Here is a 14,824-nt window from a genome sequence, read left to right on the forward strand (position 1 = left end):
ATTTTAACCTGCTTTATTTCATTCCCTCTCACGATTTTTTTCCTTCAAAATGACATATCAAGTACCATGTACTGCAAATAAGCAGTTCTGTTAGAATATCAATAGTGTGGCGTCCATACTTCGGTGGCACCGCCACGTACATATATCAAGAGTAACTACACCCTGACCTGGCAACACAAATGGTAAACAAACCCGAACAGGCCGTACAATAGCACCATTCAAACATGTCAGCCTCTCCAAGGGAACTTCAGGTGCTTTTTGTCCCTCTCCCGCGCTCTGGTGAATGGTCTCGTTAGCACATCGGGAACAAGTAGGCACACACGGCCATTTATTCTGACGTGTTTTAGACATTTAAACTCCGCGTTTTGTCAAAAGTCAAAAAGGAACGTAGCTGACGGTGATGATGATGAAAATGTGTTGGACTAAGGCGTGTATGTGTTAAACTAGTAGATGTCTCAAACGCAGTAGTAGCATTATAGCCAGATATGGTTGTATATGTGTGAAAAGAATGCCACATTTCCTCGCTCACTATACTCAAAACGAAATACCGCTGTTATTCATGGTGTTCGTCGTAGATAGATAAATGAATGGGAAAAATTTCTGCGTGCAAACCTAGCGGACAGCATTTGTACTGCACCCTCACGTGTAGGTATGGATTTCATAGTTTGTCCCCACATGTTCACAACGTCAATAACATGAAATTCTTGGGTGGTTTTCTATAATTGTTATATAGTATCATTATTAAATGAAAATTAAAAGTGTTTTTTTTTTCTTTCAGTGTTCTTGGTAGCATCATTGCACCAAACAACAGGCGAGAAGTTCATAGACAAGAATGGTTATTTGAAGTGGAACCTCGGGAGCAACGTTCTAGTGGGCGCCGAGACCAGATTGGAGTTCACCTTTCGCTACTGCAACAACAAAGGCGTGCTGATTTACCAACAAGGGGAGGGGAGGAACTTCTTCGCGTTGGGAGTCAACGATCAGAGACTGTACATCGAGGCATCCATAGATGGGTTAGCCGTGGAGGTAAGCTTCAAACTGACACCTTTACATACTTCCGTGAACAGATTTATCAAAGAGGTTAATCAGGGTTCTCTCTACACAAACACTAACAATTACCTACCAACGATCCTTCTGCAACCTTAATGGTGATACAGCAGCGCCACCTATCAGTAAGGAGTAGAAGCACATTTGTAACTGACTAATGTTGCCTTGGCTTTCATCAATCTCTTGCAAAGTTAGCCTTACTTGTTGGTAAAGATGTTACGTTTTCTCCTCCTCTCCGTGTAGATGTACGTCGGTGAGGATGTTCTCAGGAATCAGACCCACGATGTCACCATCACAAACCTGAGGACCCTGAACGCCAACACCGGAGTCATCATCGACGGGATCGCCTACACGCCAGAGGTGCTGACGGACGTGGTCGTGGACTTGGACTTCAGCCGCAGCATCCTCGTCGGAGAAACCCAGATTGGTGGATACGAATCAATTGATCAACTGAGGGTAAAACTCTATTTTCAATTACATGTACACATGTTACGTGAGGGGAAAGAAGAAAGAAGCGTAATGGGTTTCACTCGAAACGTTCGGAAATGATAATCTTCATATTTTATACAGTTGTAGAGATTGAATTGTCTTGATATATCTGGACGTCTAAGCTTTGTAGGCGTGACTTCCTTTTTTGTTTTGCCAAAACAACCAGCACAATTGAGTCTTCCTAGTATGTGTACTAGTATCATAGTCTCATGAAAAGCTAAGATTGATTAGTCAGTGAATCATCCCGACAATCAGGCATAGAGATAATTCTCGATTTTCTCCGCCCCTCCCCAGCTCAACACCCAGCGTTTGAAAGCCTACCCCATCGTCTGCATCGACTTCATGCGTGCGGGGCAAACCGACATCGATCTGAACAACCCCTCTAGTCAGCTGGGCGTGACGGACAAGTGTGTCGTCTGTCTGCCGCCGTCCCTCGTCACTCTGACGAAGACGACGTCATACCTAGAGATGAAGGTGGACAACAACCCCCGGTCCAACACTATCATCAGCATCAACTTCAGAACTAAGTATGTTTATAGGACAAGGTCTTCGATTCCGTCCCATATTGCCATCAGATAAACAATTCTGTCGTTAGGAAGTTTTATGGTACAGTTTTTGGTTGAAGAAAAGATACGCGACTTATATCGTCAGTCAAGTACTAAAAGTAAAGAAGTCTCACAGTTCATAACGTTTTTTCTTACAGGGCTACAGACGGTCTCCTGTTCTATTTCGGAGGGCCGGCGTACCTGGCTCTGTACTTGGAGGGTGGGGCGCTCGTGCTGCGGCTGAACACAAGGGTAAGGCTGCAGCTCCTATGTGTTGATAACGTCATCTTGTGTTTTTTCGTAATTTGTAGCACATTTACAGCTAGTAGTGTGCAATGCAGTATCCACACTATATGATTATGGGGCTTTTTAAAAATCTTTTCATGGGCTATTTGTGCAACATTCGGAAACATGTTTGGGGACGTTGGTGCGTAGTTAAGAGATGTGTAGAAGGCATGAATCTATGTTTTTATTTTTGATTTCAAGCGTTTGTTCTTGTGGGTTTCAATCATAACTAGGGAAGTGGTGCAGACACTAAATATAAAACAACCAGGACAACCTTCAATGATGGAGAAATGCAAGAAGTTTCAGTGACGAGGACAGGCAACATGGCCACCTTGGTTGATGGCGCCGGGAATATTATTGCCCGAGTAACTTTCGGTAAGTTCTCCGGACCGGTCGTTCCTTTTGCGGCGCCATTTTGGCTGTCATGTGACTCAAAATGGCGTCGCAAACAGAACGTGAGTAGTGACAGAAGGATGATGTATTGTGCTTTCCCCTCTCAGGGTAGTGGCTCCGACGAAAAGTTTCGGACCTACAAGCGGGACTACAACAATGGCATTTCTCGTGAAATCGTAGTGGACAGATCTGGTAACACTGCCTCCTTACATGAGGTGCTACCCAATGGGGTGTTCGATCAGTTAGCCGAGGTGAATTATGATGGTGAGTGCCGCTGTCACGTGATGTGTCCAGCCAATCCCGGCTCGTCCTGTCCACCCGAGACGCCACCCCTGCAACTCGTTCCCGTCGCGCCTGCATCTTATTGTTTGATTTTTGTTCTTCAAGAGTCTGAATGCTGTTTATATTTGCTGGAGATACGACTATGCATGTCAAATGGCCACAACGACTCGGATTTAAAAAATTGGACGTCAAATTTCTCCCATTCGGTCCAAAGTCACAGTTATAAATGCATGGTCGTGTCTCGTCATTGTTTCTCAATTCAGTGATCATTGCCAACAGTTCAACAAGCCAACAATGATTCTTCCCTCATCAATTACGCGATCATTGAACCAATCAAATGTTATGCTCATGTGCTCATTTCTGAAAGATGAAACGCCGTTTGGTTTTTACGTTGCTGCAGAAATGTTTTTGTACCAATGAACCAAGGAATGCGTCGCTTGGGATCCGTTTGTTCTGTTTCCAGTTTCATCATGTCCCGAAAACCCAATTTGCGTTCTGTTCTTCGTTGTACGTTCTGCTGTCTTGTTTTTGTTCGACAATTACCGTTTTGTTTCAGCTACAACTTACGGACACAAATCTCATGATTATTTTACATTACTGATAGCTTCTAGTACTTTGGGCATGTGTCGCCAAATAAACTGAAACTAGAATTAAGTTTCACGGAGTTTCAGTTCAATCATAAGCATTTGTCGCAAACAACAAAGATGACAACATCACTTTACATAATGAATTAGATATTACAGGCTTATTTTCCAATGGATGCGTTTGTGAGTTGTTCCTGTCATGTTGGCTTCTTTGACTTGCTTATCGTCATAACGAATTATCTGATCTTGCATTGCGAATCCTTATAAATGTCAAACGTGAACACTCACAGGTACGTAACCTTGAGCAACCAGGTCTTAGGTTTCGTTATCATCCCCTAACGTGTTTCCTTGATCCCGCCAGGTGGCAGTCAGAACAGCGCCCAGGCCCTGAACGCGGAGCGCCTGTATGTGGGCGGCTTCCCGGACGCTAACAGCGCGGACCTGGCCGACGACATCGAGGTGCGGCAGTCGTTCCGCGGCTGTCTGGAGGAGCTGCGCTTCGCCTCCTACAGCGCCGTGGAAGAAGCACCCACGCAGATCAACTTCGAGAACCAAAATGAGGCGTCGAGGTCAGTAAAACAAAAATTCAAACTCCTTCACATCCATCCATCCTCGAAAGTCACCAAACGAAAATCTTAGACTTAATATTTCAGTGATATCCAAGAGCCGAAAGACAGAAGAAACGCATGGTGGCGTCAAGAGATAAATTGTAGCCAACGAATACCAGTTTGGTTGATAGGACCCATAGTAAACTGATAGTTAGCATTCGATACACCTTCAACTTTTGAGTGACCAACATGCTTCACAATTCAGAACGAGAACCATGGAGTATGTTTGAAATGGGCTCCACCTTGCATTCGCTGATGTCTAACCCGACTTTCATTCTTTCTCACAGGGATGTGGACTTCTCTGCCTGTCTGGAGTCTGCTAGTTGCCAGTCCTACTCGTGTACGGGAGAGGGTCAGCAGTGCAGCCTGGGAGTGTGTGAGTGTATCCGTGGATACGGAGTCCTGTCCCAGGACCCGCTCGAATGCTACAACATCGACGACTGCAGTCCCAACCCCTGTCAGAATGGCGCGGTGTGCACAGACAAGATCGCTGACTACAACTGCACATGTACGGACCGGTACAAAGGTACGTTCACTTGGTCTTTATCAGATGTCCATGCTGACTGACTGCAGAAGTGAAATGTGTACCATGCCTTTTAGCGAGTTGTTGTTTTTAGTTCAGGATTTCAGTAAGATTTCATCTCAATGTGAACTTAAACAACATGTAACCTTCCCGTTCCAGGTAAAAACTGTTCCGTCATTCGGAACTGCTACGACTTCCCGTGTCTGAACGGCGCCGAGTGTATCGAATTGGACACGCCGACACCTAGTGCGACTGGTCGGAACTGCAGCTGTGCGCCAGGGTACAAGGGCGTCGACTGTGGACAGGACTGCGACGAATGTAGTGAACAGTGCAACAGGTAACCGGCTTGTTTCACTGAAAAATATGTTAGCAAGAGGAGGGTCTTGGGTGACTATACATTTTTTTTAAATTCTATCACTCGGTGACTTAACCAGCACAATTCAAAGACAACTGTGTTAGTGGCGACCAAAATTCAATACCGACAATTTGTGATGATGACATTTTAACGGCGCAACTTCGATCCTTCTAGCGGAATGTGCGTGAACTCCATCAGCTGTGAAAACAGCATCGGGGACTTCGTCTGCGAGTGTAAGGAAGGCTACGAAGGGAAGGACTGTAGCAGTGAGATCGACTGGTGTAAGGACAACCCCTGCGGCACGGGCATCTGTAACAACTTCTTGACCGGCTACAACTGCACGTGTCCGGACGACCCGTCAGGAGCCGTTCCGAACCGTGAGTAGTCCTCTCACACTTAATTGAAAACAACATTTACTTGGACTATTAAAAATGGTTTGCCTTCGTATTAATTAATAGTAGTGCTATCTCAAAATATCGAGATAGAATATGGAGGTTGCATCGCCTCATGATATTGCATTTTTCTGGTCATCCTTCTAAATGTATTAAACGTTTGGTGAGAGTAGAGGAGAAATATCTATCCAAATCTTCGTAAGGAAAGTCATTACGCATTTTGACTGTCCGATTTTCTTACGGTACGATTTTCCCTCTTAACAGCTGCTTAGAGACAGAAATATAGTCTACTTCTCTCCCCTTTCCTGACCTGAGCAAAACTGTAAGAACTAGAGCTAGATCTAGACCTGTGAAACTGATGGTCTCCGTTTTCTTCCTTCACGACTTTCAATCCTCGGTATGTAGGGTTGGACTGCCTCCCTATTCCCCCTACACTCGCCCCAGTCCTGGGTGTCATAGGGCTCACTCCGCCCGCGGCTATCTCCATTCTGGTTTGTCTGCTAGTTCTCCTCGGTGAGTATTATGGGAGTGAAAACTCCTGACGATCAACCCGCCGTTCGTCCTAGGCGTTTTACGACGTTTCAGAACAAACGGCGGTGCCTCTCCATGACATGTACTGACCTCCCTGCGTCCCTTTGTATCCCCTAACAGGTCAGAGCTGCGGCCCGCTCCGCGTGGTCAACCCCATCCAGATCTCGCCCGCCGCCCTTGTTGCCATCCTCGTCTGTCTCGTCATCCTGCTGAGTAAGTACACACGTGACCAGGCACAGTGCGAGAGTTCCGGCGCGAGTGCGCGAGACTTTCGGTACAGGTGTTGGATAAAAAAAGAAATGATTCGGGCTTTTTTGTTTACTGGATGTAACGTATGACATGCAATAGAAAAGTGCGTTTTCACATGTACATGTCTGTGAACATGCCGAAATCTCTTTGATACCTACTGGTTCTGTAAAGTTCGCTATCCAAACTTCAAGCTCCTAAAAGTAGGAGTATTAAGGTAGCTCAAATTGTAGGTTTGTATGCTGCCTAAAGGGTTTTATAGATCTGACTATCTATTTTTGATAATTGTGCCTAGTTTATAGAGAAGGAAATATCCCGGGATTCTCACTGTGCCCTCTAGCGTGTGTCAGACATGACGTGCTGTTACGGACGGATCTGTGTTCACCTAACTTGATAATCGCACAATACCCCGCAACTTTCCCAGTCTGACAAGAAATCCTTCACACACTAACAAAGACACTGCATTGTTTTTGGTGATATGTAGTATAATGATGACGAAGTGTTGTATTGTATGTCGTAGCGCATCGAGTTATCGAAGCATGGGAATAAAAGAATTACCTCATTTTTCTAGTAGAGACCTGGGTTATCTTGCACTGCTGTAGTTCATTAAGTTGCTTGTGGCGCATCGAGTTATCGAGGCATGGGGAATAAAAGAATTACCTCATTTTTTCTAGTTAAAGCCTGGATAGCCTTACTTTGGTTTATGATATTAACTTTTTTCTGCCATTCATCAGTAATAAATTTCAAGCATAGAGAAGACTTTTCTGGCAATGTAGTTTTTTCCCAATGTAGTTGTTAAGAAAAAAAAGTTACCTTGGGTTTGTATTACCCGAATGACGATTTTGCCATCCATCAGCAATGGATTCAAAGCATAGAGAAGAATTTTCTGGCAATCTAATTATTTCCTAACGTTCTAATGTACAACATTTCTTCCTCCCACAGTCCTTGTGATCGTGTTCGTGGCGTTCCGTCGCCAGTACCAGCAGAAGAAGAAGAAGGCGCTGTACGGCTACGGGAACGGCCCGGACTTCGAGGAGTCTCGCGAGAACATCATGAAGTACGAGGAGGAGGGGTACGGCGAGGAGGACCAGGACGCCTATGACGTCAATCTCATCAAGTCTGTTGGCGATACCCTGAAGCAGCGCAAGGTAAGACGCATTCTTAAATTAAAAATATGAACTGGAATGATTTAACCGTTTATATCAGTAAAATCAGAGCTGTGAAACTGCCGTGAATTTTAAGTTTAATTCCTTGAAAATAACACAGAAGACACAAGTCAAACAGCAGTTCTGACAATTTTCTGCTCCCTCGAACTCTAGCCCGAGGACAGGAGCAAGTACCCGACCCTTCCGCTAGGGGAGGCTGCTGACGTGGGCGACTTCATCCACGGTCGCCTAGGCGACGCCGAGAAGGACACCAACGATGGCGCCATCGACGAGATGATGCCGTTCGGGGACGAAGGTCAAGGGTCACTGGCCGGGTCGCTGAGTTCACTGAACTCCAGCAGCTCTGACGGCGACCAGAACTACGACTACCTGCACGACTGGGGTCCCAGGTTCTCCAAACTAGCCGACATGTTCAACGACGGGGAGAGTGACGACTAGGCCAGGTTCCTACCGAAAACACCGAGACATTTATGCATATCAAGACATTCCAGACGGAAATGTACTTGGGAAAAGAAAAAGAAAGGACACAAAATACACTTTTACCAGTTTTGACCACTCGTTGTAACCAGAGGTGGTAAAAGTGCATTTTGTGTGCAGATGGAATGCAAAAGATGCTGGTATGGATAGAATAAGAACGTAAGATTTTATATTTTTGAACCAAAGTTTATCGGCCTAACGTACTTCTCTAACACATGAGTGAAACAGTACTTAGTGACAGTGTTTTTATCCACCGAAATGGCCATATAAGTTCATAGCATCCACATGACGAATACTTAGTGCAGAGCGTTTCTTTCATAGCTGAATTTTGTGGAATATTGTTAGTTATTGCATCTTGTTCCTCCGCCGTTCCTTGGAGGAACTCCATCTGTACTTGTGGGGCCAAATTGCTCAAAACCAGGATGTCGACTTTCTAGATCCAGACGTGAATCTGTTGATCAGATTCAGCTGCTATGTTTAATTGAATAAGAAGAAGTCACAATGTTCAAAGGTCTCCGTTGACCAATGAGAGGACTCAGAGAAAGCAAACTGTAACGGTCTAGTTTTCTAGGATGTAGAGCAGACGTTGTGTTGATGACATGATTGCGTAGAATTGCAGGGTAATCAATCATATGTCGTTCGTTATGTTTCAGTAGACGTTGTGAGCCAGGTTTCAGGATAGTTTAACCATTGTACCTACTGTTTAAATGTAACGTTTGGATGATTATTGGTTAGCCCCAGTCGTGCCCGACTTCTCACGAGAGCTCACGAGGAGTTACGAGACTTTCAAACAATCATTTGCCTGTTAACCCTTCTCAAAAGCAGGTTTTTATGTCTGACTGTTGTTTCTCTATGGATTGTTAGCGCTGAAGTAACCACGTGAACGAAAGATAATGTACAAACGACTGAAACGCCAGTACATGTAAAACAGGACAGTTTTAGTTTGATATCATGGAGTTGAATTCAGTAGCGGCATACGCCTAGCTTTTGTCGCCATACATGTCTGTCAATATCAACCCCCTGTTCTTAAAGCTAAAGCGAGCGTTATTTTATGGTATCTTGGCGCGTTATACAATTTGTACTTTTATAGGATGATATAGAGGTTTTTGTAAATTATTTGGCTGAAGATTGATGTTGTACAAAGGTGCTTTTTGAAGAGTAAATATTCTCTACAACAGTTGATTAAGTAGCGTAGATGTAACCGCAGAGTAGCGTGCTGTTATTATAACAACAATTTTCCTCTGCTGTATTGCCGAACAATTGTTAAACAATGTCCGCTTTATGTATAAGGATCTCGCAAAGTTTATGAAATCAATAGTTTGTACTTATCCTAGAGTAGGATCAGACGCAGCTACATACAGTTCTTTTATCGTTCTTTTTGTTTAAGTTTTCAATATCTCTACGTGTTTTCATCAACCACTGTGCCTTTTGTGTTATGAAGTGAACAACCTATAAGGTTTTATCGTTATACCAGCGTTATTTATAGTGAAGCTTTCCCAGCGTTAGTCAGCACTTGTTGCATTGGTTAATTTCACTTGCTTCTGCGTTCTTAGCACTATTGAAACTATTTCTCTACCGAAGGAGATTTTTATATGTCTTTATTGAATCTCCTTGCTTTATCATATAGCATGACAGCTTTTAAGAGTACGTTTTCCGCGATGATAAGAATTTGTGGCAGATTGTTAAATTTGCAGCAATGTGTGTACATATGTGAGGTCATTATTGGGCAATAGTAGGTTTTCGATTGATATCTAGGAGAGCAAAGACTTGGTTATTGCGTGTATTTTTGTACTCCTTGTTGTCATCTTACTGTGAAATATTGATAGGGGTGTCTTCGTGTTTATGTCGACTCTGTGTCAAGATTGAGATCTTGTTTTTACTTGGAACGTTTTGGCCATAATCCTACAGACTTTTAAAAATTTGCACGTACTGACTACTGTGCAATGAATGTAAAAATCCGTTAGCTTGGTCTACCCCTTGACACAGTCTCGCGACTTCACACGAGAACACGCCAAGTGACATATGCTGTACATGGATGATGATGATGCTGTCTGATGATTGACATTCTCTGGCTGTCTCCGCCGTCCATTCCATGGTGTCCTTGTGAACAGAACATAGTGTGCCATGTCTTTGATACCACCACCAACTGCTGTAGATTGATGACGTAATTTTCTACCTTGTGCGGCTCAAATAAAGGAAGTTTTCTTGTACTACTGTTCGCATTCTTTGTTGCTCTTATTGTGTCAGTGTAGTCTATTGGTATTCTTCAAGCAGAGGTTGGGTCGCGGGGATTCGTAGTGGTCGGGGTTTTTACCGGCTCGATGTAGCCGGTAAAAATCCCGACCACTACCATATCTCCGTTACCCAACCTCTGCTTGAAGAATAGTCTTTTAGTGCTTAGAAGTTAGATATACTGAAAAACGGACAAATTGTATTTTCCGGACTACGTGGGTTACCGGGAAAAATAGTTGAAATTGGCCTACCCGGGGCAGTCAGCCGGTCATAGAGTTATCATTTTATCTGAAAGCATTATTGTAATACTAGTATACATTTGTATATGCATTTGTAGCTATGGAGCAATAAGGCCCCCTATTAGCTCAGAACAATACTGCAGGTATATGCACTATACTAGTATGTGTAACATTGATCATGACCAATACTCTTACATAATTTATCAATTTGTTCCTTTTTCTCTCTGGACCATTAGTGCTTGACATGAAGAATCCGATAAAGAGGCCTTGGCTTGTCGATACGATTGTCACCAACTCTTATGCCATGGGTTTGTAGTCACAAGGACGTTAGTCAGTGCGAAACCTTACATTGAGGGAAGGGCTAGTAGAGAAGACATACAAAGTACCCCATGCGAACTTTTAAAGTACAAAGAACAGAATCAATGGTCCTTTTTTACTGCAGTTCTTGAATTTACAAATCAACCTAGGCGCATTCAAGGAGCAGCGCCGGTTTTACGACATACCAGGATCACAGATAGAGAAGCTGGTGATCTCAAATCCAATGGACAGATCAGCCATCCAAGCCAAATAGATGCAGATACAGAATCCCACTCGGCTGGCCTTTGCTTCTATATAACGGTAAAGTTTGTTCTCCCAAGACGACATAGTCGCTGCGATCTTGTCTCATGTTGACCTTATAGAATTCTTATTTGCGGGCTGTAAAGTATTAAACTTGTCATATAGCCTTGTTTATTAAACCAAATAAGAACCGATGGAGTCTACAACAAGAGCCACTAGCCCTACAACACCGTTACATTATATTACATAAAAGCAACTTTAAACTGGCAACAAAATCTACATAAATCCTAGTAAATTATGAAGATATCTAAAAGTTTTATACCATGCATAGTATTTAGTAGTTCGTTTTATAAACACCGCCCACACTGACACGATACCTCTGGACACCCCCTAACTGATGTAAGTAGACCAAGAAAATATATCAGAAAATTACATGCATGTGTCTAATTGTTTTAAATATGAATGATGACTAAGGTTTACAAACAAATGTGTAACAAACTAATGTTTACACTGCCAGGAGACGGTATAACAAAAATACTTGTCTTCGGTCTCCAGGAGGTAGGTAGTATTTTGTGTCAGAAGATCTCTCAGAAGACGGTGTAGTAAAAGGGCTCCCTCTGACGTCCATGTTCATATTGTACCAGTGGTACGAACACTTTTTTCTAAAAGACATAAAAATTTTTTTTATTTTTTATTTGTTGTTATCAAGGAGGTTATATCACCTCCTTGTTGTTATCTTATTGCGAATTGTCATAATGAACGCAAAAGCGGCGGCGCAGAGCCACACTGATCCTTTCCGCTATTCTGCAAGCTATTTTGGGTCGCGGAGATATTAGTAGTTGTCAGGTCTTTAGCGGCTCGCTCCCTTCAGTGAGGGGCCGGTAAAAAAACTGACCCAACCTCTGCTTGGAGAATACCGTTTCGCCGCCATGTTCTGTTCATGACGTCACCATCCGGGAACTTCGGGTCATAGTTCGAATTCGAGCCTCACGCGGGAAAAGTGAAAGTGTTTAGCTGTCAGTGAATATTTTTGGTGTCTTTTATCCCTGTAAAAGCTCGTTATGGCCGCCAACTGGAGCTCTGACTGGTCAGATGAGGAAACGGTACTCCTGATATCTATCTGGGGGGATCAGAAGATCCAGGAGAAACTCGATAGATTTTGTAGAAAACAAGAAGTCGTTTTCAGAGAAATTTCCAAGGCCATGAGGGAGGGCGGCTTCGACAAGACAGCCGCCCAGTGCCAATCGAAGACCGAGGCGCTGCGTACGAATTATCACGACGTGCTGGACCACAACCACATGAGCCGCGGGAGAGACTGCATCACCATGCCGTTCTTCAGCGAACTGGATGAGTTCCTCCGCCATCGCCCGACTTCCAGGCCTAGACTCGTAATAGAGAGTATGGTGCTAACCGAAGACGAGTCGGATTCAGAAGACAGCGACGACAACACCAACTCAAGCTCTGACTGGTCAGATGAGGAAACGGCACTCCTGATATCTATCTGGGGGGATCAGGAGATCCAGAAGAAACTCATCCCGAAGAAACTCGATAAAGTTAATGGAAAACAGAAAGTTTTCGAAGAAATTTCCAAGGCCATGGGGGAGGGCGGCTTCGACAAGACAGCCGCCCAGTGCCGATGGAAGACCAAGGCGCTGCGGTGGAAGTATAACGACGTGCTGGACCACAACCAGTTGAACGGGAGAAATAAGTGGATCACCATGCCTTTCTTTAGCGAACTGGATCAGTTCCTCCGCTATCTCCCGATCAGACGTAGACCGAGTTCTGCCGAATACGACTCAGATTCAGGAGACAGCGACGACAACACTTCTCTCGACTGCAGCGATCTGAGTGGAAGCGAAAATGATGGAGGTACAGAACACGCCAAATTTTCCTAGCCATGTTAGCAAATGTTCTAACTACAGACTTTCTAAAACTTTCCGTAGTAACGTTAGATTTATGAAAGTTTATTTCTCCGTGAGTGATGTGAATGTGGCGTCTGTATGTAACGTTAGCCAGCCTATTGTCTTGTATAGTAGCTCTGGTAGACTAATTTAGCTCTTTATCACTTCAATCAAGGAAGTTTTGTCACCTTCATAAAGCCTCCATGTTTTAGTTTAATGTGTTAACAAGAACACAGGGTCTTTCTTCATACATAGTTACATAACAAAAGTATTCCTGCATTCATACATAAAAAAGAAAGGACAAATGGTCACTGTTACACCATTATTATCTGTACCTTACAGATCAATCAGACTCGGACTCAGATGACAGCCAGTCGTCAAGGTCATCAACATCATCTTCTGGATCCAATGTTGGTGATAACAACGGTAATAATTTTTTTTTCTATTTTGCTTTTGGACAGACGAAGACAATTTGACACTGCACTCAAGTTTTGTAACTTATAAGTTATATTAACAGTGCCACATACACGGTACAGACAGAAGGCACCCATTTTTACACGTGGGTGAAGTGAGGAAGGTCATGTTAAGTGCCTTTCCCAAGGGCACAATGTCGGAGCTGGGCACGGCGGGGATCGAACTCAGAACCTCTATGTTCCGAGCGGAACGCTCTACCAGTTACGCCACGCCCGACAACAACGGTAATGATTTTAAAATCAGACTAGCGCTATGCAAAGTAGATAATTCTTTCCACATCCTGCCTTGTCTTTTCACTGTTGTTTACGGTAATCTGTGTCTGTGCATAACAAATATATGTATACATTTGTTTGACAAGAATATATCAACAAATAAAGCAGAAAAGCATTTAACAATGGCCAGATTGTGTTAATACCTGGTGTCAATGGCACTGTAAACGCCATAAACGGATTTACTTTCGTGATAGCGGGAAAATGGAGTGTTAGCGGTGGTTTTAAGTTTGTGGTAGCGCCATAGACTGTAGTCAAAAACAATAATGGAAAAATGCTTGCTGCAGTGGTTTTAAGTTTGCGGTGAAGTGGCCACTGCAAAAACCGCGAACATAAAACCACCGCAAACATTTCTACATTTACAGTTTATATTAAAACATGACTCTTCTGTCTTCAGCACCACAGGCAAAAAGAGGCAAGTTTTCATCTGCTTTGCGACGCCGAGGTTAGTATAACATAATGATCATAATGATCAATTCAGTTCAGTTCAGTTCATCCTTCCGGTGACACTATAAAGTTTTTCCAGATGGCTCTGTTACGCATGACAGACAGGAGGTCTCCATCATGATCAATTAATTTCTATCAAAATGTTTTCATTGCTGCAACAATTTCAACTTTGCTCATTTTTCTGTATGTACAGGTGGCAATGGAACCCGTCAAAAGAGGAACAAGATGAAAGCGGCCCTGGAGGCTTTTGCCAAGGGTCTTCAATCCTCCTACAGCAAGTCCATTGAGGAAGACTTTAAGTTTCAGCTAGAACTGCAAAAGAAACAGTTTGAACATGAGGTGAACATGTGGAAAAAAATCCTGCAGACCTTTGCAAGTTTTCTGAGACCACTAGCATGGCACCAGCCCCAGGGTCCTGCACCAGTACAGCTGCAAGGAGCATGGGGGAGTGCTGGTCAGCAGCAGCCTTACAGTGGGGGTGGTGCTGGTCCGGTTCCCCCACGGGGCCAGGTGCAGCGCTACATTGGGGGGTTGGGTGGACCCAGTCCGGTCCCCCCACAGGGGCAGGTGCAGCCCTATAGTGGTGGGTGTCCGGTCACCCCACAGGGTCAGCAGCAGCCTTACCGTGGGGGGTGGGGTGGTGCCGGTCCAGTCCCTCCACAGGGGCAGGTGCAGCGCTACAGTGGGGGGTGGGGTGGTGCCAGTCTGGTTTCCCAACAGGGGCAGGTGCAGCCCTATAGTGGTGGTCCGGTCTCCCCACAGGGGCAGATGCAGTGCTATG

At 44.1% G+C, this 14,824-nt stretch overlaps 2 protein-coding genes across 6 annotated transcripts in view; both read left to right on the plus strand.

Moving 5' to 3' along the window:
• Window positions 1–10,135, plus strand: part of LOC118422413 — a 68,682-nt gene extending 58,547 nt beyond the window's left edge. For 4 of the 5 annotated variants that reach the window (XM_035829956.1, XM_035829957.1, XM_035829954.1 and 1 more), the window contains 12 exons: window positions 779–1,026; window positions 1,291–1,503; window positions 1,831–2,063; window positions 2,240–2,333; window positions 2,600–2,741; window positions 3,987–4,194; window positions 4,521–4,759; window positions 4,916–5,093; window positions 5,286–5,488; window positions 6,155–6,247; window positions 7,223–7,428; window positions 7,600–7,884. In XM_035829956.1, coding sequence (XP_035685849.1) covers window positions 779–1,026; window positions 1,291–1,503; window positions 1,831–2,063; window positions 2,240–2,333; window positions 2,600–2,741; window positions 3,987–4,194; window positions 4,521–4,759; window positions 4,916–5,093; window positions 5,286–5,488; window positions 6,155–6,247; window positions 7,223–7,428; window positions 7,600–7,884 — 2,342 coding nt within the window. Of the gene's footprint in view, window positions 1–778; window positions 1,027–1,290; window positions 1,504–1,830; window positions 2,064–2,239; window positions 2,334–2,599; window positions 2,742–3,986; window positions 4,195–4,520; window positions 4,760–4,915; window positions 5,094–5,285; window positions 5,489–6,154; window positions 6,248–7,222; window positions 7,429–7,599 lie in introns of all 5 variants that reach the window. The other variant, XM_035829958.1, reaches the window with a different exon arrangement.
• Window positions 10,136–11,488: 1,353 nt separating this feature from the next.
• LOC118422153 overlaps window positions 11,489–14,824 on the plus strand; it is a 3,569-nt gene continuing 233 nt past the window's right edge. The window contains exons 1-4 of the mRNA XM_035829670.1: window positions 11,489–12,821; window positions 13,196–13,279; window positions 13,994–14,041; window positions 14,237–14,818. Coding sequence (XP_035685563.1) covers window positions 12,014–12,821; window positions 13,196–13,279; window positions 13,994–14,041; window positions 14,237–14,818 — 1,522 coding nt within the window. The 5' untranslated portion in view covers window positions 11,489–12,013. The remainder of the gene's footprint in view (window positions 12,822–13,195; window positions 13,280–13,993; window positions 14,042–14,236; window positions 14,819–14,824) is intronic.

This window comes from Branchiostoma floridae, chromosome 9 (assembly GCF_000003815.2).
Source record: "Branchiostoma floridae strain S238N-H82 chromosome 9, Bfl_VNyyK, whole genome shotgun sequence".
Lineage (NCBI taxonomy): Eukaryota > Metazoa > Chordata > Leptocardii > Amphioxiformes > Branchiostomatidae > Branchiostoma > Branchiostoma floridae.